General features: G+C 43.8%; 3 protein-coding genes across 3 annotated transcripts in view; 1 reads left to right on the top strand and 2 right to left on the bottom strand.

Moving 5' to 3' along the window:
- Nucleotides 1-77: 77 nt before the first annotated feature.
- Nucleotides 78-5,237, bottom strand: pstpip1a (proline-serine-threonine phosphatase interacting protein 1a). Its single transcript, XM_062461600.1, has 15 exons — nucleotides 5,103-5,237; nucleotides 4,218-4,318; nucleotides 4,057-4,131; nucleotides 3,938-3,972; nucleotides 3,750-3,856; nucleotides 3,580-3,642; nucleotides 2,928-3,032; nucleotides 2,663-2,708; nucleotides 2,296-2,375; nucleotides 1,898-1,996; nucleotides 1,589-1,685; nucleotides 1,319-1,406; nucleotides 1,031-1,116; nucleotides 674-783; nucleotides 78-508 (listed from the first exon to the last, which is right to left on the bottom strand). The coding sequence occupies exons 1-15, from the start codon at nucleotides 5,130-5,132 to the stop codon at nucleotides 377-379; spliced, it is 1,254 nt and encodes a 417-aa protein (XP_062317584.1). The 5' UTR covers nucleotides 5,133-5,237; the 3' UTR covers nucleotides 78-376.
- Nucleotides 4,468-7,920, bottom strand: rcn2 (reticulocalbin 2). The gene is made up of 8 exons (XM_062461601.1): nucleotides 7,699-7,920; nucleotides 7,173-7,316; nucleotides 6,985-7,087; nucleotides 6,679-6,875; nucleotides 6,477-6,590; nucleotides 6,182-6,275; nucleotides 5,949-6,091; nucleotides 4,468-5,650 (listed from the first exon to the last, which is right to left on the bottom strand). Exons 2-8 carry the CDS (start codon nucleotides 7,314-7,316, stop codon nucleotides 5,507-5,509), a joined length of 939 nt encoding a protein of 312 aa, XP_062317585.1. The 5' UTR covers nucleotides 7,699-7,920; the 3' UTR covers nucleotides 4,468-5,506.
- An 80-nt stretch (nucleotides 7,921-8,000) lies between these two features.
- scaper (S-phase cyclin A-associated protein in the ER) overlaps nucleotides 8,001-26,379 on the top strand; it is a 53,012-nt gene continuing 34,633 nt past the window's right edge. The window contains exons 1-19 of the mRNA XM_062460794.1: nucleotides 8,001-8,362; nucleotides 13,798-13,915; nucleotides 14,357-14,433; nucleotides 15,069-15,266; nucleotides 17,668-17,768; nucleotides 18,595-18,711; nucleotides 19,236-19,363; nucleotides 19,477-19,769; nucleotides 20,284-20,616; nucleotides 21,760-21,927; nucleotides 22,092-22,158; nucleotides 22,311-22,428; nucleotides 22,511-22,622; nucleotides 23,215-23,355; nucleotides 23,488-23,643; nucleotides 23,749-23,891; nucleotides 24,004-24,085; nucleotides 24,222-24,374; nucleotides 25,645-25,752. Coding sequence (XP_062316778.1) covers nucleotides 8,189-8,362; nucleotides 13,798-13,915; nucleotides 14,357-14,433; nucleotides 15,069-15,266; nucleotides 17,668-17,768; nucleotides 18,595-18,711; nucleotides 19,236-19,363; nucleotides 19,477-19,769; nucleotides 20,284-20,616; nucleotides 21,760-21,927; nucleotides 22,092-22,158; nucleotides 22,311-22,428; nucleotides 22,511-22,622; nucleotides 23,215-23,355; nucleotides 23,488-23,643; nucleotides 23,749-23,891; nucleotides 24,004-24,085; nucleotides 24,222-24,374; nucleotides 25,645-25,752 — 2,787 coding nt within the window. The 5' untranslated portion in view covers nucleotides 8,001-8,188. The remainder of the gene's footprint in view (nucleotides 8,363-13,797; nucleotides 13,916-14,356; nucleotides 14,434-15,068; nucleotides 15,267-17,667; nucleotides 17,769-18,594; nucleotides 18,712-19,235; nucleotides 19,364-19,476; nucleotides 19,770-20,283; nucleotides 20,617-21,759; nucleotides 21,928-22,091; nucleotides 22,159-22,310; nucleotides 22,429-22,510; nucleotides 22,623-23,214; nucleotides 23,356-23,487; nucleotides 23,644-23,748; nucleotides 23,892-24,003; nucleotides 24,086-24,221; nucleotides 24,375-25,644; nucleotides 25,753-26,379) is intronic.

Raw genomic sequence — 26,379 nt, 5'->3', positions numbered from 1 at the left:
AGTTACAGTTTGTATTCATGAGTAGCTTGAGCAAACAAGGTAATTCAATATTACTGCACTTGAATAGTCTCAAGAGCCATGTGTGAAACTATTTTATTCAGCATCTTCAATGATCCCTCCATACAAACATGTAGTGCCTAACTTAGACTTGAAGGGAAAGTGAAGTGCATGCCTTTTTCCTCAAAAATAAATAATGAATGTGTCTATCCTTAGATAAAGCTTTGTTAAAAGTATTCCAGATTGCTAAGCATAAACAGTAGGATGAAATCCGAAGTAACTATGAGGCATTAATAAGCAGGAGCATGGACAAACCAAATAATAGCGAGAGGTTGGACAGTAAGTAGAGAGCATGGTGCTACGCATTTCAGTCATGTGTTCAGTGTCTGGCCAGGTAGGACCCAGGCACGAATCCAGACTGGTCATTCCTCTTCACTGTCCACCAGCCATCAACACCCTGGTCCAGAACCATTACTGTCTCCCCTGCAGAGAGTGTGAGCTCATCGTCACCCTAAAAATTGAGATGGATGTGGGCTTACTGTAGCTTGTGATGGGGAATATGCATGACATTTGTATACTACATAACACTTCATAATCTGTTGTCATTTTGCAATCAATCCCCTTTCATATGCTGTAGGTTATATTGGGAATAAGCAGACAGAGAAATATTTCTAACCTGAGCCATATAGTCATACAGAGCCTGGTACTCCTCAGTTTTCTCTAAGTTGCTTGGCTGGTCATGCGGAAATCCAGGGATGGAGGCGTACACGCCATCTGATGCATCAGCTAGGAGTTACACACAAGGGAGGGAGTTCAAATTCATGCAGTGTACTGGGCCAGGAAGATTACAACCTCACACAAGTTTCCGAGAACTGACTAAGACCTGGGAGAGTGTGCCGACTCTGTCAACAAGAAATATAGAAATGACTATGACTTTTTCTCTGTTCATAAAGTTTCCTGTAGACATAACTCAAGGTCCGTTCGTAGAACTTTTGGAGAAGATTTTGTAATCTGAGTCCATGCAAGTATATACCAGTAGGTGGCACTGGTGCCTGGACACAATCATCAATGTTTGTTTTAGAGCCAGTAGAGCAGTTTCCTTGGAGGAGATTTGAAAACCTGTGAAAGGAGAGTGATTAACATAAACTTCATTGAAAATGTACAGTACCAAACCCATATTTAACTATTGCTCAAATAATACACAAAGATAGGGTGATTAGGCTGCACCATTCTTTAAACACCTGTCACAGAGTTTCCAGGGCAATAACAAGGGAATTTAGATCTGTTTTGTGTCAATTCTACTGTTTTGAGTAGTACCAACCTCTTCATGACTCCCTCGACAAAACGGGTGCTACCATTAGTGTCTGAAGTTGATTCTCTCGCATAGTAGTTCTGAAACAGTATGGGTGCTAGAAAGAAACCATTGGAACTCAGCAGAGTTCATTTTAAATATGACAAGAATTTATGCAAACACACTGTACACATTCTCAATCTGGACAGTAATAATAGTAAGGATGTTAATTATTGGTGTGAATGAAACCTGAATAATTTGAAAATGCAAAAATTGGAATATCAAAACTCAGGTGCCTACCTGGGGGATTTGAGCCGGTGCTTTTAATTTCAACAAAGGAGTTGTTGTCTGCAGTGATATCACACAGTTCTAGTGTTTTCCGAACTTTCTCAAAACACTGAAAGCACAAGCATTATTCAAACATAACAATTCCACACTTTATCATTAACCAAATCACCAGTACATTTATACCAGTATGTTACTTTATAACTTATTTATAACTTACTTGGTTATTAACAGTTTATCCATGGTTGTACTTGCAATTTGACATTAATTGATGGCATGTGTGTTTTCAGTTTTGTGAAACAGTTCAAGTTAGACATGACCAACCTCATCATCTTTGACACATTGCATGGAGAAATGGTTACAGTGCACCCACATGACGTTCCTGATTATGTTGATACGATCTTCTTCCTGCTGCTGAAACACCTGTAACCCAAACATTCACTGTATGACTAAGGATGGACCCTGTATGGATAAGCTATATATCATAATGTCACTGTTAACTTATGTCTAATCTTGTTGTGTCCTTGTTAACTAATGATTGATATAAAAATGTGTACTGATCTGTCATATCATCACCATGATCTTATAGTCATGGTTATGCAGAACCATTAGAGCACTATACATCTTTAAGTGAACAGCAGTGGAGAACTTCATAAGTGAAAAGTCAAATATTCTGATACATATGAAAATAAGGAGAAGGGCTGCCGCAGTAGTCTTTGTACCTCACATGTGCTTGTGTGTGTGGATTCCCACTCTTGACGAATCTTGTCAAGTTGTTCCACATTTGAAATGTACTGCTTCTCTGCAGAAAGAAGTAAAAAGGGTAACATTTGTGTTGCCTTCTTCCTTTCACATTCAATATGTCCTAGGTGGTAATGAAAGGTAGCATTCTCTTCTGCCTTTCAAATTTGCACATATGACCTTTATTCAATAAAAGAGGAAGTCACTGAAACCACTGTGACCAACTTTGGTGACTTTATAATGTGGCTTTTGTGTAGAACACCAAATTAGTATATTCTTTATTTAGCTCCCGTCCTCTGAGGATATATTTTACAATATTGTACAGCCACACTACTCAGATACCCTTACCTGCCTCTGTTGCAGCCTCTCTGCACTGCTTAGCTTTATTGTGCAACTGAAAGGGAAGCCAGATAAATGTCATGATCACACACAAATGGCATAAAATGGTAAAAACCGGTGGCAAATCTTTATAGTGTAAACACAAGGACTCTATAAATGGCATAACAGTGCCTTTCAACAGGCAGGCATATGCAATACTTACTTACCAGAAAAAAAAACCTTTGTATGAAAAAATTGTATGAACTGTAATAGTACTTGGATATGTGTAATTTACCCTCTCTGTCTGTTTAGGTGTGGCTGTCGCTGTACTGCCCATCTTCTCAGCAACCTGCTCGGCATCATCAGCTTCTCTGCATCGCTGATCATAGAACCTCTTACACTGGAAGGAAAATAAATGTGTACAAAACAAATCTCAAGTTTGTATGACTGCGATACATTATTCAATTAGTAAATGAAAACGTATTTTTATACTGTAGGTTTTGCTGTATATGACAGCACATTTATATGCTTTTCAACTCATTAAACGGCATGCCGTTTATACAGGAAGTGGATGCCTGAGGAGGAAGAGAGTGTAACGAAGGGCTGCTGCATGTGCACTACTGAAAAATATTTAGAATGACTTCCTGTGTCACAATGTTTCAGAGGTTCTCCTGCTTCCTTTACCAGATTTGGGTTAAGTCTCTAAGTCAACTCTCTTAAACTTAATACAAATTACAATAGGTTATCTAAAAGTAAACCAAAAAGCACTTTGGTGAAGAATGCTATGCAAACCTGCCATCACTTTACCAAATTATACTGCAATATTATCGGCCCATACATATCGTGCCATAATGTAGACCCTTCCCACCACTGACAGCTACTGCTTACTCCATTCCATTCATATTCCAAAAGATGGACCACAAATTAATACTTGGCTTACAACTCACCTCCATAGTTTTCTTATACAGAGAGACTTTGGTCTTCTGAACCTTCTCCATGATTCCCTCAAACTGAGACAAAAAACAACATGTTGGTTGTAACATACAATGTAAGATCGTTCAGTTTATTACAGTGGATGAGTTAATATTGTTTGATTGATTACATTTTTTTTCCAAACCTTTTTTCTCTGATCTTTCTGTCGCTCCCTAAACAGTTCCATCCTCTTTACCTCCTCCTTCAACATCCCAGAGAGCTGTAAATGCAGATTCCCAATGTTTTCTATCTCTGAAAAACAAAGTGAAACAACAAATTGGGCTGAGACAAGGACTATTAAAATATGGAAAATGGGAGAGCTTTTCTCCTTACCAGTTTTGAGTTGATCAATGGATTGTTTCAAAGTGCTGTAGGACACAAGAGAGACTGTAAAAATTATAGTCTGATTTTGCTCTGACAGTTTCAAAAGACAAAATGACATTTATTCCTACCTTATCTCGCAGAGCCCTCCTGGCTTGCGTGCAATAGTCACCAGCTCCTTGCCATATCTTTCCTCAGCAGATGCCCTAACCCCCCACCCACCACAAAAGATGTATGTTCATATTTATTAAATATTATGTTAATCTTAATCTGACTGATATATTAACCTTACCTCATCTTTAAGAGTTCCTCAATGTCTTTACAAGTACGCCGGCCATCACAAAGTCTTTGAGTTAGGGCCTCATATCCCACATTACTGATGAAATCGACTCCCTGGGAATAGGAGATCATATACAAATCCCTCTTTAATCATCTCGTATGGAAAGTTTGCTTAAACAGGAAGTTTCGCTAAATTTGTAAGCGAGTTTCAAGGTGGTTTTCAATAATGGTTTTACATTTCCTGGAATGAATTGGACTACTGGTATATTTAGCTCATTGGCATTTAATACTAAATACGATCACGAGTATCACTAAGCCTACAGCCGGGAAGATCTGACCCAAGACCCCATATCCGTCTTGCTGTGAGGCAACAATTCAAGTCACTGTGCCACCGTACAACGTTGAACAGAACATACCATGCAAATGAACCCAGAAGCAGCCAGCTGCACAGCAGATTACTGTTCAGACAACAATTACAGTCAAAACATCAAAGGCAAAAGAGAAGCATTGGGGCTTGCAATTTAGCAGGAAATAAAGATTCACAACGATAAGTGTAAGTGTATTGACACCATATTGCATAGTGGTGTGTTTTAACTAAGTTTATTTGGCTAAAAGCCCCAAATTGGTTCACAAATCTGAAGCAAAAGTTTTTATATTCTCTATTGCATAGATGAGATGTTATACTCAGGGAATTATTTTGTAACAATATAAAAGCCTACATATCACTACGACACACATTTTACTGGATAGTTTCATCAGAGTTTTTCCAAAGATTGCATTTGAAATAGCTATGGTAAGCATCCCCCTCAAACCACATACACATATCTATAAAAACACAAAGTCTTGTTGATGAAATCCTCCTCCTCAATGTATCACAGCAGTTGGTTGGTTAACTCACCCAAAAGGCATCTTTGAACTGTAGAGTCATCTCAGCAATGACTTGAAACGTGTGTCTTCTTTTAGTTAAGTGAGTTCACTTCAGTAAGCAGCACTGTAGTACACTGCTAGCATACTGGTTAAAAATAGAGATGATACTAATGAACAGAACAATACAGCATACAGGAAACCCCAGCCTTACGTGGTACATATGATTCACAAGTTTGACTCAAATAAGGAAGTGCCCAGCTGCCACATGCAACCTCCATCTAAGATAACATTCATTTGGTTTCATAAGGTACAAAAAGCAATTTAAAAAAAGTATTTCACCAACTGTCTTTAATATCTACCGAGTTAGTAATGTAAAGTTTACTTACTAATAATCTATTACATGTTAAATTCCAAAAATATAATTGACATTGACTTTCACAATTCATCATGTAATATGTGCAGCTGTCTTCCATAATCTGTAACTTCACTATGCATGAAAATTTCTTGTTTATTCAAAACTTCTTTATCTGAGAGTCTTCCATCGCCATCTTGATCCATTTCTTTGATGAGGTGAATTGCCTGTAAATGGCAGTAAGGTCAAATTAATCAAGACAAAATGGCATTTCATTTAATTGTTTGTTTAATTGTTAGTTTCAGCTTTCTTCTACTATTGTAGAGTCAACAATAATCTAATCGAATGGAATGTACAGTCAAATACACAATATAAATAAATCATCTACGTGAGTCAACTACAGGTCTACAGAACCCGAACAGGAAGCATCAGATCTTAAAATATACGCGGCACGCATTGAGGTGTAGGTAAAACAGGCAGACAGCTGTTGCAAATGTAATTCAAAGGGCTTGGATGGTGGTTCACCTCTTCTCTTGCTGAGCTGTAGCTGTTTGGGGCCACCCAGCGAAGCTGCTCTTCCCTATTAAGTTTGCCATCCCTGTCCTGGTCGTACAGGTCCTGAAAACGTACCGTCTCCTCTATCTCCCACTCTGTTGGCTCACTGCCCTCTGTTTAAGTTAAAACGTTATTTTTTGACACAAACAAAACTTTTACTTAGAATGCCAATGTACACATCCAACCATTCTATTGCACCTTACCATTACTACGGACGTCTCCAATGAATTCACTTAGACTGATGAATCCATCCTTATCAATGTCATATTCACTCAACACATCTTCAATGGCAAAGTCCTAAAAGAAAAGTTATTGTGTGGTTTTACACATGGCAGTGTTACTATATTTCCAGAAAGAACTTACCTCATATGGGCTCAGAAGCACAATTACATAAGCTATTCATACACATTTCATCTATGAATTAAAATAACTTGAGTAATAAAGACATGTGTAGATATCCCACTGAATACACATATGATGAGTAGAAACAATGCCTACTGCCATGTGATCAACTTCAGATGGGTGTGTGAAGGCAAGAAATTCTGAAACGTTGAGGCCAGGCGTGCCATCCACATCAGCAAAGTCAAAGCGTCTCCTCTCCTTCATATGAAGCTAAAAAAAACAACAAAACATTGAGTTTTGAACACAACTGACTCATATCTACAACAAACATCTATCATTACCGGAACTGTGATCATACAAATCTGAGAGACTCCTCTTCAGGATCATCCAGAACAGTGTGTTCATCTGTGTCAATGATTTGTTCATGCACAACTATGTTGTATTCATCCCATGACACAATGGCATCTTTGTTTGTGTCAAACTCTGGGAAGCGCTCCTCTGCATCTTCAAGGGCGTATTTTCTGTAGACATGCTGGATCCATAGAGTGATCTCCTCTGTGAAATAATGCAATAGTTACAACAAACTAACTCTACATCTAATTATATATATATATATATATATATATATATACACACACACACACAAACTGATATTAAATTCTACCTGGGGATAAATACTTGTCAGAATCTTTATCAATCATCTTCACAATATCCAGCATTTTTTGTCTCTGCTCAGATGGAGTGAGTTTCTTTATTTCCCCTTTATCCTAAATTGTATGAAAAAAGACAAAGCATTACATCTTACAAGTTTTAAAGTTGAAGTAGATTATTTAGAGGATGGTCTTTTCTAACCTTCGTTCCAAGTAGGACATCCATATCATGCTCAGGGTTATGCTGGTGACTAATGTAATGATCCTCAAGAACTTGTTTGTGGGAGGTTTCCCCATGGATTAAGTGCATTGCAAAAAATGCCACTATCATTACTGAACATACCATCTATGAACAAACAAAAGGGATTGTTTAGATGAGGAAAAATGAAACCCCACAAATAATGTGGTTGACTCATGGACAGAGCTGGATGGCTAGCTATTGTACTTAAAACTTCAAATGAATTTGGTAAGCCAGCTAACCTGCAGCATTAGGATATGCAATCGTATGGGATTGGCACTCAAACGTGCATCTAAATTAGCTAGCTACTGTCTGTACTGTGTTAGCTCTAGTCTTGTTCAACTACTGCTCTGTATGTAAACAAAGCAAAGGCCAGCTACTGTAACTTATAAACTAGCTACAGTAGTCTATTACTGAGGTGAGTGTACTTGTAGCGACTAGTCTGCAAACATACTACGTTGGTAAGGTACAGTAGCTACAGTAGACTAACCTTTTAACTATTTAATTAAGGCTCCTCTTGAGTGTGAAAAGTAGCCAGTGAGCTACTATTAGATTACACTATAAAAACTATGGTAGCTAGGCTAGGCTAGCTCAGAGGCCAGTTCACACATCGTCTGTCGCCTGATAACTTTTTTTAGTCCCGCCCACAACATTTCGGTTGCCATGGTTAACAATAAAGATCTATGCAGGATGTTTACGACCCACGACCCAAATCATTATGATTGGTTTGAGAAAATTCCGTTTCCGCCGTCGTAAAAAAATATTTGATCGTCTGTTTGTCAATCACCACTAGGAACAATTTACTTCCGGCTCAACTGTGGGTTGTTTTTAGTTGTCAGGTGTTGTGTTGTAAATGTCGTTTAAGGCTTCGATGTCTTCTACATCAAAGCTGAAAACTAGACAAGTTGGATTCGTTTCAGAAAGGATTTACAATTACTCAAAACATTGACTTGATCATAGCATAGTAATAGTCTCCATCAATGTCAAAAGACAGCCGCCACGATGGACGGCGACGTGGTGGGGCTGGCCAGCATCGACTTGGTCCAAGAATCGGTCAAGGAGGGGACGGGAGAGAGAGGTCTGGTAGCAACAGTTCAGGATCTTCACATGGAGGTGGCAAGAGTCGGAGCACACCCATAACCATCGCATTGAAGGTAAAGTCGATAAATATCCTACTAATGTTAGCTAGCTGGACTAGTTGTATCCAAGTTGCCAGGCCAAGTTAAAGTACCCAGCTCCTGCAACCATCTACAGTAGCTAGCTTGTTGTAGCTAAGTTGGTTTGCTTAGCTACAGTATAACATAATTAGATTAATATAGCTAGACTAGCTATATTGCAGCTCTACAGTATTCATGAAAATTGGTGTCTCGTAATAATCTGTCGTAGATGTAACTAACTATACGACGTTTTGGTATTCCAGGGTTAAATTAGCCAACTGTCATCCTAGGTTGTTTTTGACCTAGTATAGCTTAGAACCATCAGTATTACTACCCTGCTACCAAGATAGCTTCTGCAACAGTACTACAGTAGGCGTTCTATCTATCTGTGACATTTTGTGGCTGATCACAAGGTGTTGCACCGAGTTATTGATTTTCAATTAATTAGCTAGCTTCTAGCTATAAGCTGGTTAAAAGCTAGGTTGACAGCTTGCCTGTGGCTGTTTTTGGATTGGACAGTTTAATTCTTGGTTAGCAAGACTTTAGAGATACAGTAGCAAGATAGTCAATTACCTTTACAAACATGTGTAAGTGTAGACAGTGTATCAGGTTTTAATTAGGATAGTAGACTAATTTGCCAGAACAAGTGTCCATCTGTATTAATTTATCTGAAAATGTTGTGTTTATTTAGCTTTGATTCTATTTTAACTAAAGGTTTCACCAGTGCAGATTTCTAGTGCAAACTTTTTATTTTATTTTATTTTTTTACACAGAATCAGCATCAAGCCTAGCTGCAGATTAAAGCTCTGCAGACTGTCAGTTGTAGCTTATGTATGTGTTGATGTTGTCCTCCAGCCATGCATGATTCATCGCCTGTCTTGTTAAATTGGATGCTGAGCGTCACTCCTTGGCTAACAGAGGTTTATATTAGCAACACTTGAGCCTGCAGCAAGACTCGTCCCTGGCAGCAGGGGAGAGCGGCTGAAAGGCCGGCCTGCTGTCTTCACATGACCGTGCAGCGCTGTCATCTCTCATCTTACAAAGCACTGTCTTCTCTTCATTTCCATTAGTGGAGTATTTGACACAGCTGGGCAACTAGCTATAGCAGTGCGGGCCACACAGTGGGAGTCTATTTTGGTCCTGCTGTCAGAAGAAGATGTCACCTAGTACTAGTGGCAATGTGAGCACGGAGAAACAGGTTGGCTGAAGTGTGCTGCAAAAGTATGTCAAGGGCGGATAAGAACGATCAACCTGCTTACAGACTCTACTTCTACTCTGTATGTACTCTGTCTTTGGATGTTTCTCTTTACCTCCCTTACCTCTGTCCTGCTGTCTCATAGATCTGCTTTAAAAAACCTCACACCCACCACCTCACTTAGACAAAGACAGAAATGACTAGGTCCTAATTTCTTGTGCATGCAGTGTTTGGGTCAGTATAACATTCAGTCTATGTTATGTCATGAATTTAATGAGTTGTTCTCCAACAGCCTGCTTTTTCCGAATGCTGGCCAGGTGGCAGGTTGTCAGCTAATTAGGTGATCAGGGAAACCTTTCCATATGCCTTTAGATTGTACAGTTTGCTAATAGTCAAAAGTGTAGGCTATAGGCTAAGCCAGCCATGTCTGATGACAATGCAGGAAATACAATATCTACTTCATTTGGAAATGGGCTACTAAGAGCTACTCAACTTACTGTTTTGATTATTTTGGATAGATCATAGCTATTTTGTTGGATAAATAATGCATATTCAATATATTATATTTCCTTTACTGTTAAAAGGGCTTAGGCTACATGTAAATAATTATGCTCACTTAAAGTAGGTCAGTGATGTACCCCCAGGATATGAAATAGTTGCAGACCAGGACACCGCATGCTGTTTATGCATGTGTAAAACCTAATGAGCCATTTGAGCAATACTCTCTGAGCACGCTGGAAGAAAAGCTGCATATAATACATTCTGTGTGGGCTAATAAGAAGAGATGATACCTCATAGTTATGAATGTCACATGAGCTGTAAGGAATAACAGTCTTGGTAGTGTCACTAAAATACGTTTCTTGTCACAAGGGGTACAGTCCACACAATCTTTGAGGCTATTTGACTTTACATTATAGTTATTGACTGTTGAAATATAACATTAGTTGGGTATGCTTTGCCTTCGGCGAAGGCACAACCTTTGTTCTCTCACATATATCTTATTATTATTATTTTGGCCCCCCTAAGCATCCATCAAAATTTGGACTACATAGAAAACGTTGGTGTCAAAAGTTTCGTCTTGGTATCGATTGAGTTGCTTGTATTTTTTATTTACGTTCCGTTGCATGGTTTAAGTTTTAATTACGTTTTTGTGGCGAAAAGTGAAGCTATCTTGCTAGCCACAGTCACTGACGTGACTTTATACGTCACTAACGTCACGAAAACACGCGTGACTACCTCTAGCAGAACATTAATTTAGCAGCTCGTTAACTTCTGGGAGATAGCTAGGCTAACTATAGCTTTACTGCAAGGCAGCTGCAGAAACGCTCAAGCAAAGAGGCCAGGGTGATAACTATTTACTTATTTTACTTTGTGATATGAAACACAATTGTGAAGTGTAATGTACAATATAAGCTGATATAAGGAAGTATATCTACTTTCGGAAACGGTAGTCTACAGTACTATTTCAGGTAGTCTACTATTTCAGGAGTCAGGTGGCTGAGCGGTGAGGGAATCAGGCTAGTATTCCGAAGGTTGCCATTTCGATTCCCGGTCATGCCAACTGACGTTGTGTCCTTGGGCAAGGCACTTCACCCTACTTGCATCGGGGGAATGTCCCTGTACTTACTGTAAGTCGCTCTGGATAAGAGCGTCTGCTAAATGACTAAATGTAAATGTATTTCACTGAAGCATTAGCATCATGACATTAGCCTCTGTTGCCCGGGCAACACATACTACAGCGGCCTATGATGCATCTGTTTTCAATCGTTCCTCACATCCTCACAAATACATATTCGTTGTAGGATTTATTATGACATTAGATTACAAGTAAACGATTTGTTGGTGAAATTATCATTACCTGTACAGCTCACTGCAACGCTGTAGCCTACGCGAGACACACTATTAGCTAACAAAAACATCTCCACAGCTGTTTAGGAAGTCAAACGGCGACAGGACATGTTCGGCACCCCCCTTACTTAAAGGGGTCATTGATTGCAGAACCGAATTGACCTTGGCCGGGTTTCCCAGATTCGTTAAGAAGCTCTTAACGCCAAGAGCTTCTTAGGAGCGTTCTAAGAACGCTCTAGAACGCTCTTAGAACGCTCCTAAGAAGCTCTTAGCGTTAAGAGCTTCTTAACGAATCTGGGAAACCCTGCCCTTGTCACAGTTGAATAATGACAGTTCAGTGGGTAAAATGGACATACAGTGACCCTCAAAGTCCACTGACACCGCTTTCCTATGTAAATCTCACAATTAAAAAATTTAGCTGTAAAACAGTCGGTAAAAAAAAAAAAAAAAACGTGACGTCACAACGGGGCTCCACCTTTTTTGCCTCTGGTCTGTACCTTTGTCACGCCCCAAAATTTGCTGCACGCTGCTCTGTGTACTTCCACAGAATTACAAAGAAGAAAGTTTTTCTAGCATATTGAAAATGGGCTACGGTGGTAAATGCGTGTGTTCCAGGCTGTACTGGGAATGCTGACACTTTTCACTCCACACTCCACCTTTTTTGGCTGTAAGTATGATTTTGTCGCTAACAGTTACTCCTGTATCTAGCATAGGTAGAATGCTGAATACGTTTCTAAACACATCAACATACCTTACTTAGCAAATGACTCTAGCTAGACTAGCTGTAGTCGGCATTAGAAGGGAAGCTTCCGAAAAAATTGCCAGAAAACGAATAGCAGTCTACCCTATTGCTAACGCCTGTCAAGATTATCTATTTGAAAGAACTGTAGAAAGGAAGGTGCTAGATACAGGATACGTTAGCATTGCTAATAACTGTTACCGACAAAATCATACTCAGCTTGCGGTTGTGATGATACGGTTGGAACAGCACCTCTTTTCAGCATCAGCGGCTTAGCAAATCCTTCTTTACATTGTCCCAGGTTTTCAAAACCAGACTTGGTGAAATGGTTCGAGCAAATGTGTAATTGAGGGTCGAACTGCACAGGGATCTTCTTATAGACAAACATCACAGCCCGTCGGGTGTTCGGTTCCTTAGGAACTCTGAAAAGTGTCAGCATTCCCTGTACAGCCTGGAACACACGCATTTACCACCGTAGTCCATTTTCAATATGCTTGTAATTCTGTGGAAGTACATAGAGCAGCGCGCAGCAAATTTTGGGGCGTGACAAAGGTACAGACCAGAGGCAAAAAAGTGGAGCCCCGTTGTGACGTCACAACTGTTTTACAGCTACATGTTTTAATTGTGAGATTTACATAGAAAAGAGGTGTCAGTGGACTTTTGAGGTTCACTGTATGTCCATTTTACCCACTGAACTGTCATTATTCAACTGTGACAAGGTCAATTCGGTTCTGCAATCAATGACCCCTTTAATGAATGAATGCAATATGAGTAGGCTAAATGCCTGGAAATATCACAAGAAGGGAAAAACTTAAAAGGACAATTTTTAAACCGGTCTGCCAAATGTATTTGTTTTGATTCAACTGTGAGGCTGCTGATCACCGAATCTCTTGCAGGGGAAATGAGAAGACAACGATTTCATTCTACACTTCACTCTTAGTATTTTGAGTTGTAAATGAGCAGCAAAAAAAAAAATGCTTTTAAATCTATGTAATCTTTACAAATAATAAGTATGCATTTTTATATAAAATATACGGAAATATCAGTTGTAAAAATGTCATAAAAAAACGGACCCCTCTGCAACCGACGCAAGCACACCCTACAATTTCCCCAGAAATTGTACCCTCTCTAGTTTTATTTGAGATGAAACCAACATTGTTCCATGACTCACTTGCTGTTAAAAAAGGATGAAAAGTGGTTCAAGTCACAATTTGCATTGTGAATATGACCTTTTTTGCAAGGCTAGTCAATCGAGTTAGCTTTTATATAGGGCAGATACAATATTTGACCAACACAAGATTCCATTTCATCGTTAGGACGTTTGTGAATAGGGGAGGGAGATTGTTTTTCTCACCTTTTTTTTACCAATCTGCCATTAGGTCAATGAATGTGGGGCAAAGTCGATCTTACATGTTGTTTATCATACACAGAAATGGAGAAGATTCCCATACTCATAAATAGAATGATGTCTCACCATTCTGGGCATTGCCTTCCCAGACAAGTCCTCACATTACTATAAAGTACACCCATGCACTTTCCATCATACTGTAGGCCAATTGCAACAAAGTGTCCACTGTGAGGCCGAGATTTCAGCTAGTCTGATCAACAAGAAACAATTGAGTATAAAAGGTCTCTCTACTGTGTCTGCAGGCGTCCTTTCAGCGCTCAAACAGCCATGACAAGGTGAGAAAGATCGTAGCAGAGGAGGGCCGTGCTGCTCGCAACTTAATCGCCTGGAGTGTTCCTCTGGAGAACAAAGAAGAGGAAGGTTGGTGGCATCTGTAATCTTTTTTTATTTTTACGTTCCACTCACCCACTTTGTCTTTGTCAAGTTAGCGTGGCTAAACGATTTTGTGTCCTTTATTTTTCTTCTGTGGCCAATATTGGTGTTGACATACAGGGAGGGCATGACTTAACCCCCCCCCCCCCACACACACACACACACCTCTTCAAGTCTCTCACCTTGCCAAGTGTTATCTTATCTTTCCTTCCCACCCTTTCATCCATACTTTTTTCCTTACTTTGCATGCCAATTTTTACCTGTGGTTGTATGGTATGCAGACCCATAACACTGCACTCTAACACTGTCTGTGTGTTTAAGATGTTTGCTTCTCCCTAGAAACCACAGTAATGACCATGAAAATAACGTACTCAATGCGGATTGTTCTAGTCAGTCACTTTTTTAAACATTTTCATATATTTCTCATAGCAAAGTCGAAGACCAACTCCAACAGCAATCCAAGGGCTCAGAGAATCAACTCTGGTCTACACAGAAATAAGAAACAGGTGGGCATGGTTACTGTCTATAAATCACTAAATGGGGATGGGAGCAAATAACCTAATGCTTGTTTGAAGATGTATAGTACTAAAAATTGTTGTCACTAGGTGGCACCACACACTAGCATATTCCAAGTCATTCCACTCAGACAGTTCCTAAAGTACAAACTGCACAAGTTGTCGTTTTAGTGTTGAGTGTTTACTCCCAAAAATTACATAAGATAATGTACAGACCGTTCACAAGGCCTGACACTTCAGTGTGCAACTTAAAGCTAAGGTAGTTCATGTTTTTGACAAGGACTTCATATTTGCATAAATAAACTTTACATCCTGATAGCAATTAATAAATAAAATGCTCTGACAGTAAAATTAAATAAATATGATATCTGTGACTGTCGCAGGACTGTAATAAACATGACAAATTAAACGTTCAAACCAAATGCAATGATTGGACGGGCTACTTGTCTGTCTACCTACTTCCCGGCAGTTGTCAGGCAGGGCATTGACGTATTTTAGGGGAGTGGCTTTAAAGTGAGGGGGTGGGATGTTTTGAGTTGGATACTTTCAAACTCAAGCCAAAAAGGCTAGTTTTGCTAAACATACGTACCCTGCCTTTAACGATTCTCCTCATGGTTTCTCCATAGAATGTGGGAGTGGAGAGCAAGAGCGCGACAGGAGCTTTGCTGGACAAGGGAGCAGAGAAGAGTCCAACTAAAGCCAGGCAGCCTCGCAAGGTTGACCTGCGGGCACGATACTGGGCCTTCCTCTTTGACAACCTGCGCCGGGCCGTGGATGAGATCTACGTCACCTGTGAATCTGACCAGAGCGTGGTGGAGTGCAAGGTTGGTCTTGGAATCTGAGGCTGGGACTGAAGCCATGAATGGGATGTCCATTAATTTGAATAAGGTGTGTTAGAACATGGAAACATCTAAAACGTGCAAGGAAAGGGGTCCCTGAGGACCAGGGTTGCGAACCACTGCTCTAGAGAGATGTAGGCTTCCTGCACTAAAGCAGATGTGTTGCTCCTCATGACCACCTGAGGGAGATGTTGGATTGAGAAGAGTTTTTTACCCCCTATGCTGCTCTGGTTGTTATTCCTTTGGTTTTCTGCTTTGTGTCAGAGGGGCTGTCTGAAGGTTTGCCGATGAGAGAATGATCACAGGGCCCTTGCTGAGGACTTGTTTGGGGAGTGGATATCGATGACACAATGGTGTAAACGTTGTGGATGTGTGTGTTAATATTGTGGGGTTTGCACTGGCTACGAGGCACCCAATCTAGACTGGGTCTATGTTGGAGGTGGATGCCTTCACTGAGGTGGAACCTAATAACAGCCAACATGGATTACTAATAACGTATATATTTTTGCATATTATGTGAAAAGTTAGTGCCAGTTCTACCTACACCAAAATTACGAGTAATGAGTTCTGGGTGAATGAGTATCTGAGTGTAGCGCTCTAGCAACAGTTATGGCTACAAGCAACAGCTCTCTTGTGTTGTTGTTGTTGTTGCTTTCACCCCTATGACGTATGGAGACCTGGGCTTGGGGTACCCCCCAACCCCCCCCCCCCCCCCTCCTCCTCTCCCCAAACCAGCCTTGCTAGGCTTAATGGACTGTCTGATAAATGATGGAATTAGCTGAAGGGGAAGGAGAGTGCTCCGATACCAGCCCGGCAGGCCGCAATCCCCTGGAGCGGTGTAAAGCTGCTCTGTGTGTTCTCACTCAGACACAAACAGCCCTTGTCCCGGGAGCTCCACACCACCCACAGACATGACTAGTAGCTTAGACTGTAGCAGAACTCAACTTGGAGTCCAGATTCCCAACTAAGAATTGGATTCGATTTTGGTATCTGCTGATTGTTTAATATTAACAAGACAAAGCTTAGACTGCTGAGGATGAGGTGTGTGTGCAGTGTGTGGGGTTGAGAGCCTGACATGGTTGGAGGTGTTGGTTTGAGGCGTGCAGTCTTGTCCAGGGGGTCGCTTCCTGTGCTGAAAGACCTTGTTGAGTAGAGCTGGACAGAAGCAGCAGATTTATACTTGTACATTAATAACGCCCACATCTCTTTAACCCCTCCCCCATACCCCCACCCTCAGGGCTAATCAGTTCTCATCAACCATTTGTTCTGTCCCAGCTCTGATTAATGCCACTTCGTCTCGCAGGTTCTCTGCATCTTCCCTCTTCTCAGGAGGAAACCAGAACCACATCTCGCATACAGATCATGGGAACAGAACAGTTCCTTTTCTCATTTGGGTTAGATACATAAGAAATGGCAGTTGGTCAGGTGTGGCTTTTCATTCTAGACAGTCTCGGCCTGTTAGCATTTCTAACACAGCGGTCAAGCAGCGCAGACGGCCCTCAGAAATTGTTACGAGAGGGTCCCACTGAGGTGAGTGCATGTTTTGCAGGCTGTGAAAGGGAAACCTTTTTAATGTTTTCACTCCCTGTCTGTCACACCCCCTCCCCTCCCCCAGCTGTGCAGCCTCCATTATCAGATGAGCAGGAGTCAGTGGAAGACCAGGGCTGGGGCCTGGCCTGTTAACTAGCTGTAATCAGCAGGCCCGCTGCTGAACACATCTTTCACTGGCCTGACTCATCTATTAACTAAAAGCACTGTGAAGCTTTACTCTCAATTACCACTCCCTCCACGCTCCCCATCCGTCACGCCTGTCTGTGTCCCTACAGCCATGGGCTGATGGAATGGGGGAGAAGGTTCTCACACAACCCACCTCCAATACAACCTTATCAGTGAGATACAGGAACAAATATAGTTATCTCTAGTTTGGTATTGTATTATGATTGCTATCTATGTAATCTTGTTATCTGAAGCAAATTCTACCCTTATGAGAAGTCTACTGTGTGTGATAAATAGTTATATAGTGTATATGTGTGTGATATGCAGTACTGTGCAAAAGTCTCAGGCACAATAAATAAATTTATAAAAAGTAAAGCAAACGTATTTTAAGAAACAATTAAATGAAAGGCGCTAAAATTTAACTTTTATACTGCCACACAAATACAGAGGACCAAAAAAAAATACAAAATTGTCTTTGGTGTGACTGTGTATAAAATCTTGGATGCTAAGACTTCTGCACAGTACTGTATAGTTCTGTACTGTAGCGTGTGTGTGTTCCTGGGTGGCTTGCTGTGATGGTGTTATTCTGCAGTTTGCAAGTCACTGGTGAATAAATACATTTAAATGTAGTGGTGTTGTCACTATCCCTTTGTGATTGCATGTGTTCCAGGAGGTGTTAATGATGTTGGACAACTACGTGCGAGACTTTAAAGCTCTCATCGACTGGATCCAGCTGCAGGAGAAGTTGGAGAAAACCGATGCGCAGAACAGGTGATATTTTCCATCTCTCTCTTTCTTTCTAGCTTTCCAAGCGCACCCTGAGGCAGCTCTCTAAGTGCCATGTCTGGTCCTTGGCTGAGAGTCCCAAACAAAGACTGGATCAATAGCCTTGGCTCTAATTCAAGGGGATCCAGTTTATTGGCTTCTCTTTAACAGAATGACCACAACACTCGTAAATCGACTAAGGAATAAAACAAAAACAAAAAGAAACAAGCTTTTACCTCGCGTTCCAATTTAAGTTGGACTTATTTGCTCTAGACAACCTGAAACATTTTGGACATATCTGCTGTCTTCATACTGGAGGCTTGTATACAGGTGATGGCATGTTGTACAAGCCTAACCCTGACCCAGCCACCTTTGTCATTAGCATGTGAAGCCTTTGCTGTGTCTACAAAACACGACATATTTTGGCCCTTAAAAAGCTGTCAGACTTGCTCCAGCCGTATATTCCATCAAGAACTCTTGAGATCTTCAGATTCTGGTATACTCTCTGGTGGTGATCACGCATTGTGGTCGCGTGGACATAACTGTGGAATAGCTTACCCTTGCACATCAGATTAACACTTTCTATCTCAACCTTCAAGTCTGCTCTAAAAACTTATTTATTCTCTTTGGCTTTTAACATTTCCGAAGCATTTGGTGAACTGTTTTTATCTTTTTATTACTGTACTTGTATCTACATTGTTGTATGCTTTATTTGTCTGCAATAATAATGGTTGTTTTTAAACATGCTCTATGAATAAATATTGATTGATGACTGGTATTCATAGTGTTGGATAGATAGTGGAATTCTAGTTGTCTTCCTTTGTCCACGCAGACCCACGTCATTGGCCTGGGAAGTGCGGAAGATGTCCCCTGGACGTCATGTGATGCCCAGTCCCTCCTCAGACAGGATGGTCCCTTCTCCCAATGCAAGGCGCTCCCTTAACTTTGGGTAGGTCTTGTCCTCTGCCCTCAGCCATATCCTGACACGCAACGTCTTCATGTGCTGAAGGGGAACCGCATCCCCTTATTAAGAAATCAATGTTCCATGAAGTGACCAGTCCAGCCCTTTCTCGGTCCGTATAACGTCCTCATGATCTGTTGATGGGCCCATTGATTGCTGATAGAAGGGCGCTTTGTTTAATGCGCTTTGTCGAGTCTCTCACTCCCACGCCACAGAAGCATGGGGAGGTGTAGATAAAAGTGTGGTTAAAGACTGCTGAATCATCTGTTCGATACGTGCGCTGCCCTGTAATCGGATGCAGCAGGAAATGGGTATTGATCATGACGGAGGTCTGTTGCCCGAGACGACCCTGATGCCCAGAGATAGAGGAGCACGGCTGGGCTCAGACACTGGCTAGGACGGGCCCTTCAAGATACCACTTACCTGTACAGCAACAGTTCGATGTAATGCTTGTGTTTGAGTGAATGTGTTGCTGTGTTCCCGTGTTCTGAGTGTGAGGTGTGTTTCTCTAGCGGTCCTCCTCCTACGCTGGCTGTGGCTCGGCTCACCCACAGCGGCCCTAGCTGGGCCGACCGGGTCAAATCCTCCCAGTCGCTTCCTGTCCCCTGCCAAACCAACTTTTCTCCTGCAGAGAAACCAGGTAACAGCAGCCCCACGCATACACAGGCGGGTTCCAAACCTCGAGCGTTCCGTGTGGGCTTTCATAAAATGTCAAATGGTCCCGTTTTTTTGAGCATGTGTCACTGTTTGCAGGTAAGAAAGACGCGGAAGGGTGGGAGACCGTCCAGCGTGGTCGTCCAGCCAGGCCTCGCTCTGCTGCCATCGTAACCAAGGTCAGCCCCGTGCTGGCCAACGTCTGCCCCAGAGACGACAGTAACATGGTGAACCAGCCGCAGCAGCAACAACAAAAACAGCAGCAAGCTCTCCAGCCCCTCTGCCCTCCGGACAATGACAAGAGCCAGCTACTGTCCAACCCTCAGCCAATCTCAGAGGAGCAGGCTCCCCTGGGGGAGACTGGAGACCTGGAGAAGGGTCACAAGATTGAGGTATTGCTGCATGATGTCACATCTTCCTCCCACCCCGGAGCAGTCGTCACATATCAATAATGCAGGAAGACAGGAGACATTTAGCAGGGAAACTCTACACTGGTTTATTAGCCACATTGTTTTTGTTTTGGGCTCCACGGTATTCATAGACAGCCTGTCCAGACGGGGGAGATATCAGTTTTAAAGGCGATTGATTGTACACTGACAGTTCAGGGACAGAAATCCCATTTTCATCCATGAAATGAATACTCTCTCAATGTCCCAGAACACATTTGGTGAGGGTGTGTTCTAGACATTTCCAGATATTTGAAATGCAAATATGTATTTCTGCGTTGTCATCTTTTTATCTTTGAATCAGGATTACATCTGAAGGGCATGTTAGTGCCAGCAACCCTGCATGTTATGTGTTTTTGAATGTGTGTGTGTGTTGATTTTTTGCTTTTGTTTCTGCTGTCATGAAATGTGCACGTCTTTAATGGTGTGAGTGTGTGTATGTGTGATTGTGTCGGTGCAGTCCCCAGCAGACAATGTTCAAGACTCTGGACAGTGTGTCGACGCACCCTGTGACGACGTGCCTCTCCCGGTGTCAGCCCCAACTTCCTCCAAAACCCCAGAACCCACACCAGCCCCAGCCCCAACCATAACCCTTCCTGCCCCAGCCCCGGCCCTCCCCCCATCCCCAGACCCAGCCCAGGGCGAGGGTGTTGGCGGTGTGGAGGCCCAGGGGGGGCAGAGGGCAGAGGGGGGCGCGTCACAGGGCATGGCTCCATCTGCTCCAAGACAGGCTGAAACTCCCATGGCAGCGGTGAAACCAGAGAGTGTGCTGGACCCCACAGAGCTTTCCACTGTGAGTGCTGAGAGATGGAGGATCAGAGGGAGGGGGGAGGGAGGAGGGGGGGGTGCTGGGGGAGGGGGGCCAGGGTTCCCCCCGTGGGGTCCTTCAACGCCTAAACAAAGTCACTGAGAAACCTCCAGGCCTGACGCATTGATACGAAAGCACAGATCCCTCCAGAACGGCCCCAGAACAGTCTCGATGCGAGGGTGTTGGTGAGTGGTGCTGAGTGGATCGCTGTTGTAATTCTGGCGGATGCCGGAGCAGTTCCTCCTTAGGTGGCCTACAGATGCTTTTTTTAAAGATGTTGTTGGCAACCAGTGGCAGGGAGTTACAGTTAGTACTCAGGCCAGGGTCTATGGGAATACCATCTGTCCAGTGTTGGTGGCAGCAGGTGTGTCTACTGGTCAGCCCTTCTGTGTCATGTGTATTAACATCAGTAAGTAAGTCATATCTCTAAAGTTAGCCAGGGTGACCCTACTTCCCTGCTTTAGCACCTTTTATAAAGGCCAGCCCTCTGTAGAGACAAGATCTGGTTTAAATCCTCCACAGGGAAGTTTATTTGAGCCCAAATCCCCTGTAGGCCTGGTGTGTTTTCTAGACTGGTCCAGACGGCAGGCTGTGTGGTTCAGAAACAGCCCAGAGCTGTTTAGACTCCACTGGAATCCTTGGTTTAAAGGCAGAAAGGCTTGGTGTTGAGAGAAATATCTCCTTAAGTCCCCTTCTTTGGAGGAGTGGCCAGTCTGGAGAGCTCTAGCATGAATATACATTAATCTACACATGATGACAATGTAAGCTTTCATGTAGGTGAACTATATATTATATGCTAAAATACAAGGGGCATAGTGACTTGTCATATCTAAGAATTGAGTTTTTTGGAAATGTGAAATCAAATGGTCCATGGGTGCCTCCTTCCACCATCTCTTCATGCTCACAGTGAACATTTCATGCATGAGTCGTGAATGCTTCCTTCCTTGTGATTTTGTGGTGGTTGAAAGTTTGGTGCTTTTTGGTTGGCTTCTTTGGTTATCATGTTTTAACAATGAATACAGCTTTAAAGTGTCCAGGCCAAAATAAAGATATTTGAGAGAGAACTTAATTGTTGCACACGCAGCACTATTGGCCATTCTATATGTGAGTGTGTGTGTTTGTGCCCAGCCCCAGTCCATGGCAGAGGTCCTGGCTAAGAAGGAGGAGCTAGCGGACCGCCTGGAGAAAGCTAACGAGGAGGCCATCGCTAGTGCCATCGCAGAGGAGGAGCAGCTGACCCGAGAGATCCAGGCTGAGAACAACGACCTGGAGACCGACAACGAGAGTGACTTCTCTGTATGACATGCACACATACTCAAACACATACTCACACACACACACAGACACTCACAGTTACACACACATACACACACGCACAATGGATAAGCTGCTTCAGTAGTCTTTAACCACAATATCAAGAACTGGTCTCACTCACATGCTTGTCATTTTCTTTGCTTTAGGCAAGCATTGGCAGTGGAAGTTGTGGACTTAATTTGGATTGGAGTGACATGTTGGCTGACTATGATGGTACCTGTTCCCATTACGACAGAACACTAAGTTCCTTTGAACTACTCAGTTTGTCCATGTAGGCCAGATTGTATGTTGATGAGGAGAATCCTGAGAATTAAGGGCGTGTTTTAGGAAGCTAACACCCCCTCCCACCTCCCGCCCCCATGCAGCTCGAGAGCCCTGGCGTCAGAGCACCTCCTGGGGGGACATCGTAGAGGAGGAGCCAGCGCGCCCCCCCGGCCACGGCATCCACATGCACGAGAAACTGTCCTCGCCCTCTCGCAAAAGGTACGCACGCTTTTACGTCCACCATTTTTGGGGTCCTTGTCGCTAGTCAGACATTCACATCCCCATCTGCCCTGCTCCTCAGGACCATTGCCGAGTCCAAGAAGAAACACGAGGAGAAGCAGCTGAAAGCACAACAGCTCCGGGAAAAGCTGCAGGAGGAGAAGACCCACAAGCTCCAGAAGCTTCTGGAAAGGGTGAATATGTCCGCAGCCGGGGTGGAGAATTTCCCCACACATCCCCGCCCTCAGACAGGCCATGAGGAGAGCTTCTGTCAGCGCACAGATAGAATCATTAAATATCAGATCAGAGACCCTCTCTCTCTCTCGCTCTCTCTCTCTCTCTCTGGTCCTCTGGCCTGACAGACAACCAGACCAAAGTCTGCAGGCTTTCATGACGTTTGTTTTTGTTCGCCAGCCTCTGCTGAGATGAGTGAGTCCTTGAGTAATCCAGAGTATTAACCACATAAATACATGAAGTGGTGTATATTCACAGTAGTCCCTGTGGACACACTGGTGAGGGGAGCAGCCAAAACAGAGACCCCTAGCACGTCTTTGCTAGCCACACGTGTCAGTGCTAACCGTGAAACGAGCTGACCCAAGCTGTCTTGGCCTTCCCCCCCCTTTCTCTCGCTCGTTTTCCTTTCTCCGTCCCATCTATCCGTCTCTCTCTTTGTCTCTTCTCTCTCTCTCTCTCTCTCTCTCTTTGTCTCTTCTCTCTCTCTCTCTGTGTCTCTCTCTGTGTCTCTCTGTGTCTCTCTCTGTGTCTCCTCTTTTCTCTTCCCTTCAGGAGAAGGAGGTGAGGAAGTGGAAGGAGGAGCTTTTGGACCAGCGTCGGAGGATGATGGACGAGAAGCTGCTCCATGCTGAGTTCAAGCGGGAGCTCCAGCTGCAGGCCATCGTGAAGAAGGCCCAGGAGGAGGAGGCCAAGGTATGCTGACTCCACCCCTCGACCTCCCCCCCCCCCCCACACCCCCATCTGCTCAGCCAGTGAAGGTTCCAGAAGGTTCCATTTCAGTACTGACTGACATTAACCTGTGTGTGTGTGTGTGCGTGTGTCCAGGTGAACGAGATAGCCTTCATCAACACCCTGGAGGCCCAGAACAAGAGGCATGACGTCCTGGCCAAGCTGACCGAGTACGAGCAGCGCCTCAGCGAGCTGCAGGAGGAGAGGCAGCGGAGGCAGGAGGAGAAGCAGGCCCGAGACGAGGCGGTACAGGTACGACCAGACCATGCCCCGGGGGTCTGTCCCCCCCCCCCCCGAACCTCGCTAACCCGTGACTGCTATCTCTTAACGGAGCCGCCCCCCCTATTTTCCCCACAGGAGCGCAAGCGGGCGCTGGAGGCGGAGCGGCAGGCACGGGTGGAGGAGCTGCTAGTGAAGAGGAAGGAGCAGGAGGCGCGCATCGAGCAGCAGAGGCAGGAAAAGGAGAGGGCCAGGGAGGACGCAGCCCGCGAGAGGGCCAGGTCTGTACCCCCCCCCCCACCCCTACCACCACCACCCAGGAGCTAGGACCAGTCTCCATGTCAGTACGCTAGACAGGATCTTTACCCCCCCCACCTTGTGTTTTCTCCCCAGAGACAGAGAGGAGCGTCTGGCTGCGCTGAGCGCTGCACAGCAGGAGGCCATGGAGGAACTCCAGAAGAAGATCCAGATGAAGGTCGGTGGACGGCGTTTCTCGTTTTTTTTATTTTTTTTTATGAGGCTCCGACCCTCCACTGGGGTTGCCAGGTTCATCCTCCCCCCCCCCCATTTCTGTCCCCTTCATCTTCCACTCCCCCCCCCCCTCCCCCCAGCATGACGAGAGCAGTCGGAGGCACATGGAGCAGATCGAGCAGAGGAAGGAGAAGGCCGCTGAGCTCAGCAGCGGGCGACACGCCAATACTGACTACGCGCCCAAACTGACCCCCTACGAACGCAAGAAGCACTGCTCTCTGTGCAACGTGGTGGTGAGTCTCTAGATCTAACCACAGTCGGGATTAAACGTGCCACGTGTGCAATCGCTACTTTCCGTCACTGCCAATGTCGCCAGAATCTGAAGTTGTTTTTTTTTTACTTGCGTTTGGTTAATTTTATGCACTCGTTTTAAAGACTGATTGGCTTAGTGGGGGCTGTAGAGGCGTTGCTCAGGCTCATTGTTGGGCGGCTGTAGACCCCTTGGGTCACTTGGCAGACTTATCTGCATAAAACTGCTGACGAGAAGGTGATTCAGAGGAGTTTTGGGAGAGAGCGCATTTAAATGAGGATTTAACTGCATTGATTAAACATGAACTCTGGTTTGGATATTTATGGCCAGGCATGATTTTGCTTTTCAAGTGACAGGCAACAAATCTACCGACATTTTTATCTATGACGGGCCACCTGTCCCACCAACAAGGTCGAGACGCCTTGAATCTCTAAACTATCTTCGCATAAAGAGGGTGTGGTGGTGGGAACAGGGTTGGTGGGGGGGGTGAGGGGGGAACAGGAGAGACAGAATCTTGTTAAGATGTCAGATGACCTTGGCCAGTATTTGATACCAGAGATCGTCTGTGGGTCAGCAGCAAGCACTCTGCTTAATGACATTAAACACAGGCCATCCTGCTCGGGCTCAGTTCCAGCTGTGAGGGAACAACAACGCCGGCTTCTCCATACTGTTTCTGTTTTGCGCGAGTTGTTCATCCTTACAGGTTTTTTTTTTTTTTTTTTTTGAGAACTCGTTCTTCATTTTTCTGTATGTACTAGCAGCCTTTCCCAAGGATGTACAGTGGTGTAATTATCAATCTAACCAATGCTTTTGTCTGTCGGTCAGAGAGGAAATATTAAAGCTTTTAAAAATTTTGCAGAACTTCTGCCTACTACCTTGCAGTCCAGCCCATTCCCCTCAGAGCTGTGTGTGTACAGTGCCGTTCCACTGTAAAATGTATCCGCTGAGACAAAGGCCTATTGTCCTGAGTGAAGTCAGCCAGTCCCTCCCTGCTTTGCAGCGGTTAACGCTGTGTTTCTGCTGTGCTGTCAGAAAAAGAAAGGGAATGACATGGCATCCATGAAATGATCCCTAGTCAACTAAAAGCTTTAAACCGTACTGCAGCTCCGCTCGTTTTCCATCATAAGTTGCTCGCTAGGGCCACCCGGGGTACTAATGTACTAATTGTTCTAATGGGCTCCCATGGGCCCCTCCACCACCTATCTCCAGTATATCCCCTTGGGTCACCCCTGACCCCTGTGTTGTGTTACCAGATCACCACAGAGGTGCACCTGTTCAGCCACACCAAGGGCAAGAGACACCAGCAGGCCGTGAGGGACGGCAGCAGCATCCAGGGACGAGAACTCTCCGATGAGGAAGTGGTGGGTATCCCCGAACGCACACACACCCAACCTCTCCGTCTGCCTCCACCCACTAGCTCTCCCCACCTAAATGTAGGCCTGTCAGTCACTCACGTCAATCAACAGAACAATCTCAACTTTAAATTTTGTTCGGTTAATATTCGCCATCAGTCACTCCTTATCACTGTGCTCCGTTGTGACGTGACAAGGAGCTAACTAGCTCGCTAAATAAATCTACATCGTAGAAATTGTGGTTGTGGTGCTCCTTAATATTCGGTGGGTGCTCCAAAATGTTTGCTGGTTTACATTTGTTTCATTAATATTATGTTTTCTAGTCTTCTATATCAAAGCTTATTACTGGTGTTGTTTATGCAGCCGTCTTATAGTGTGAGTGTTTCCTGCTGGTTGTGTAGTATTATAAATGAGACTTGACATGCAAACGGCTTCAGTTTAGAGGCTGAGTTGAGGGGTGACATCACCCCCTTGTGTCCAGGTCGTTCAGTCCTGGAGTGCTGTCTCTGTGATATGTTGCTCGCTCAGTCCAGGTAGCCTCTCAGAGAGCCTGCAATATGAGCTTGCCTTTACAGCAGGCTCTTTGTGAGCCGGACTACTGTTGGTGCTATATGCAGCACCTTTGCCCCCCCCCCC

Source organism: Osmerus eperlanus, chromosome 5 (genome assembly GCF_963692335.1).
Source record: "Osmerus eperlanus chromosome 5, fOsmEpe2.1, whole genome shotgun sequence".
NCBI lineage: Eukaryota > Metazoa > Chordata > Actinopteri > Osmeriformes > Osmeridae > Osmerus > Osmerus eperlanus.
The sequence above is the reverse complement of the archived record's forward strand: the minus strand, read 5'-3'. Positions and strand labels throughout refer to the sequence as shown.

Bases quoted from the DNA above. Each gene is read 5' to 3' on its own strand.
- rcn2 (XM_062461601.1), bottom strand. From the start codon at position 7,316: ATGGTATGTTCAGTAATGATAGTGGCATTTTTTGCAATGCACTTAATC. The intron at 6,591-6,678 runs GTATGATCACAG...TGTTTTTTTTAG, and splicing joins AAGAGGAGTCTCTCAGATTT to CTTCATATGAAGGAGAGGAG. The intron at 5,651-5,948 runs GTGAACCACCAT...TGCCATTTACAG, and splicing joins ACAGCTCAGCAAGAGAAGAG to GCAATTCACCTCATCAAAGA.
- pstpip1a (XM_062461600.1), bottom strand. From the start codon at position 5,132: ATGACTCTACAGTTCAAAGATGCCTTTTGG. The intron at 3,643-3,749 runs GTTTGGAAAAAA...TTTTTGTCTCAG, and splicing joins AGAAAGATCAGAGAAAAAAG to TTTGAGGGAATCATGGAGAA. The intron at 2,376-2,662 runs GTAAGGGTATCT...TTCTTTCTGCAG, and splicing joins AGAGGCTGCAACAGAGGCAG to AGAAGCAGTACATTTCAAAT.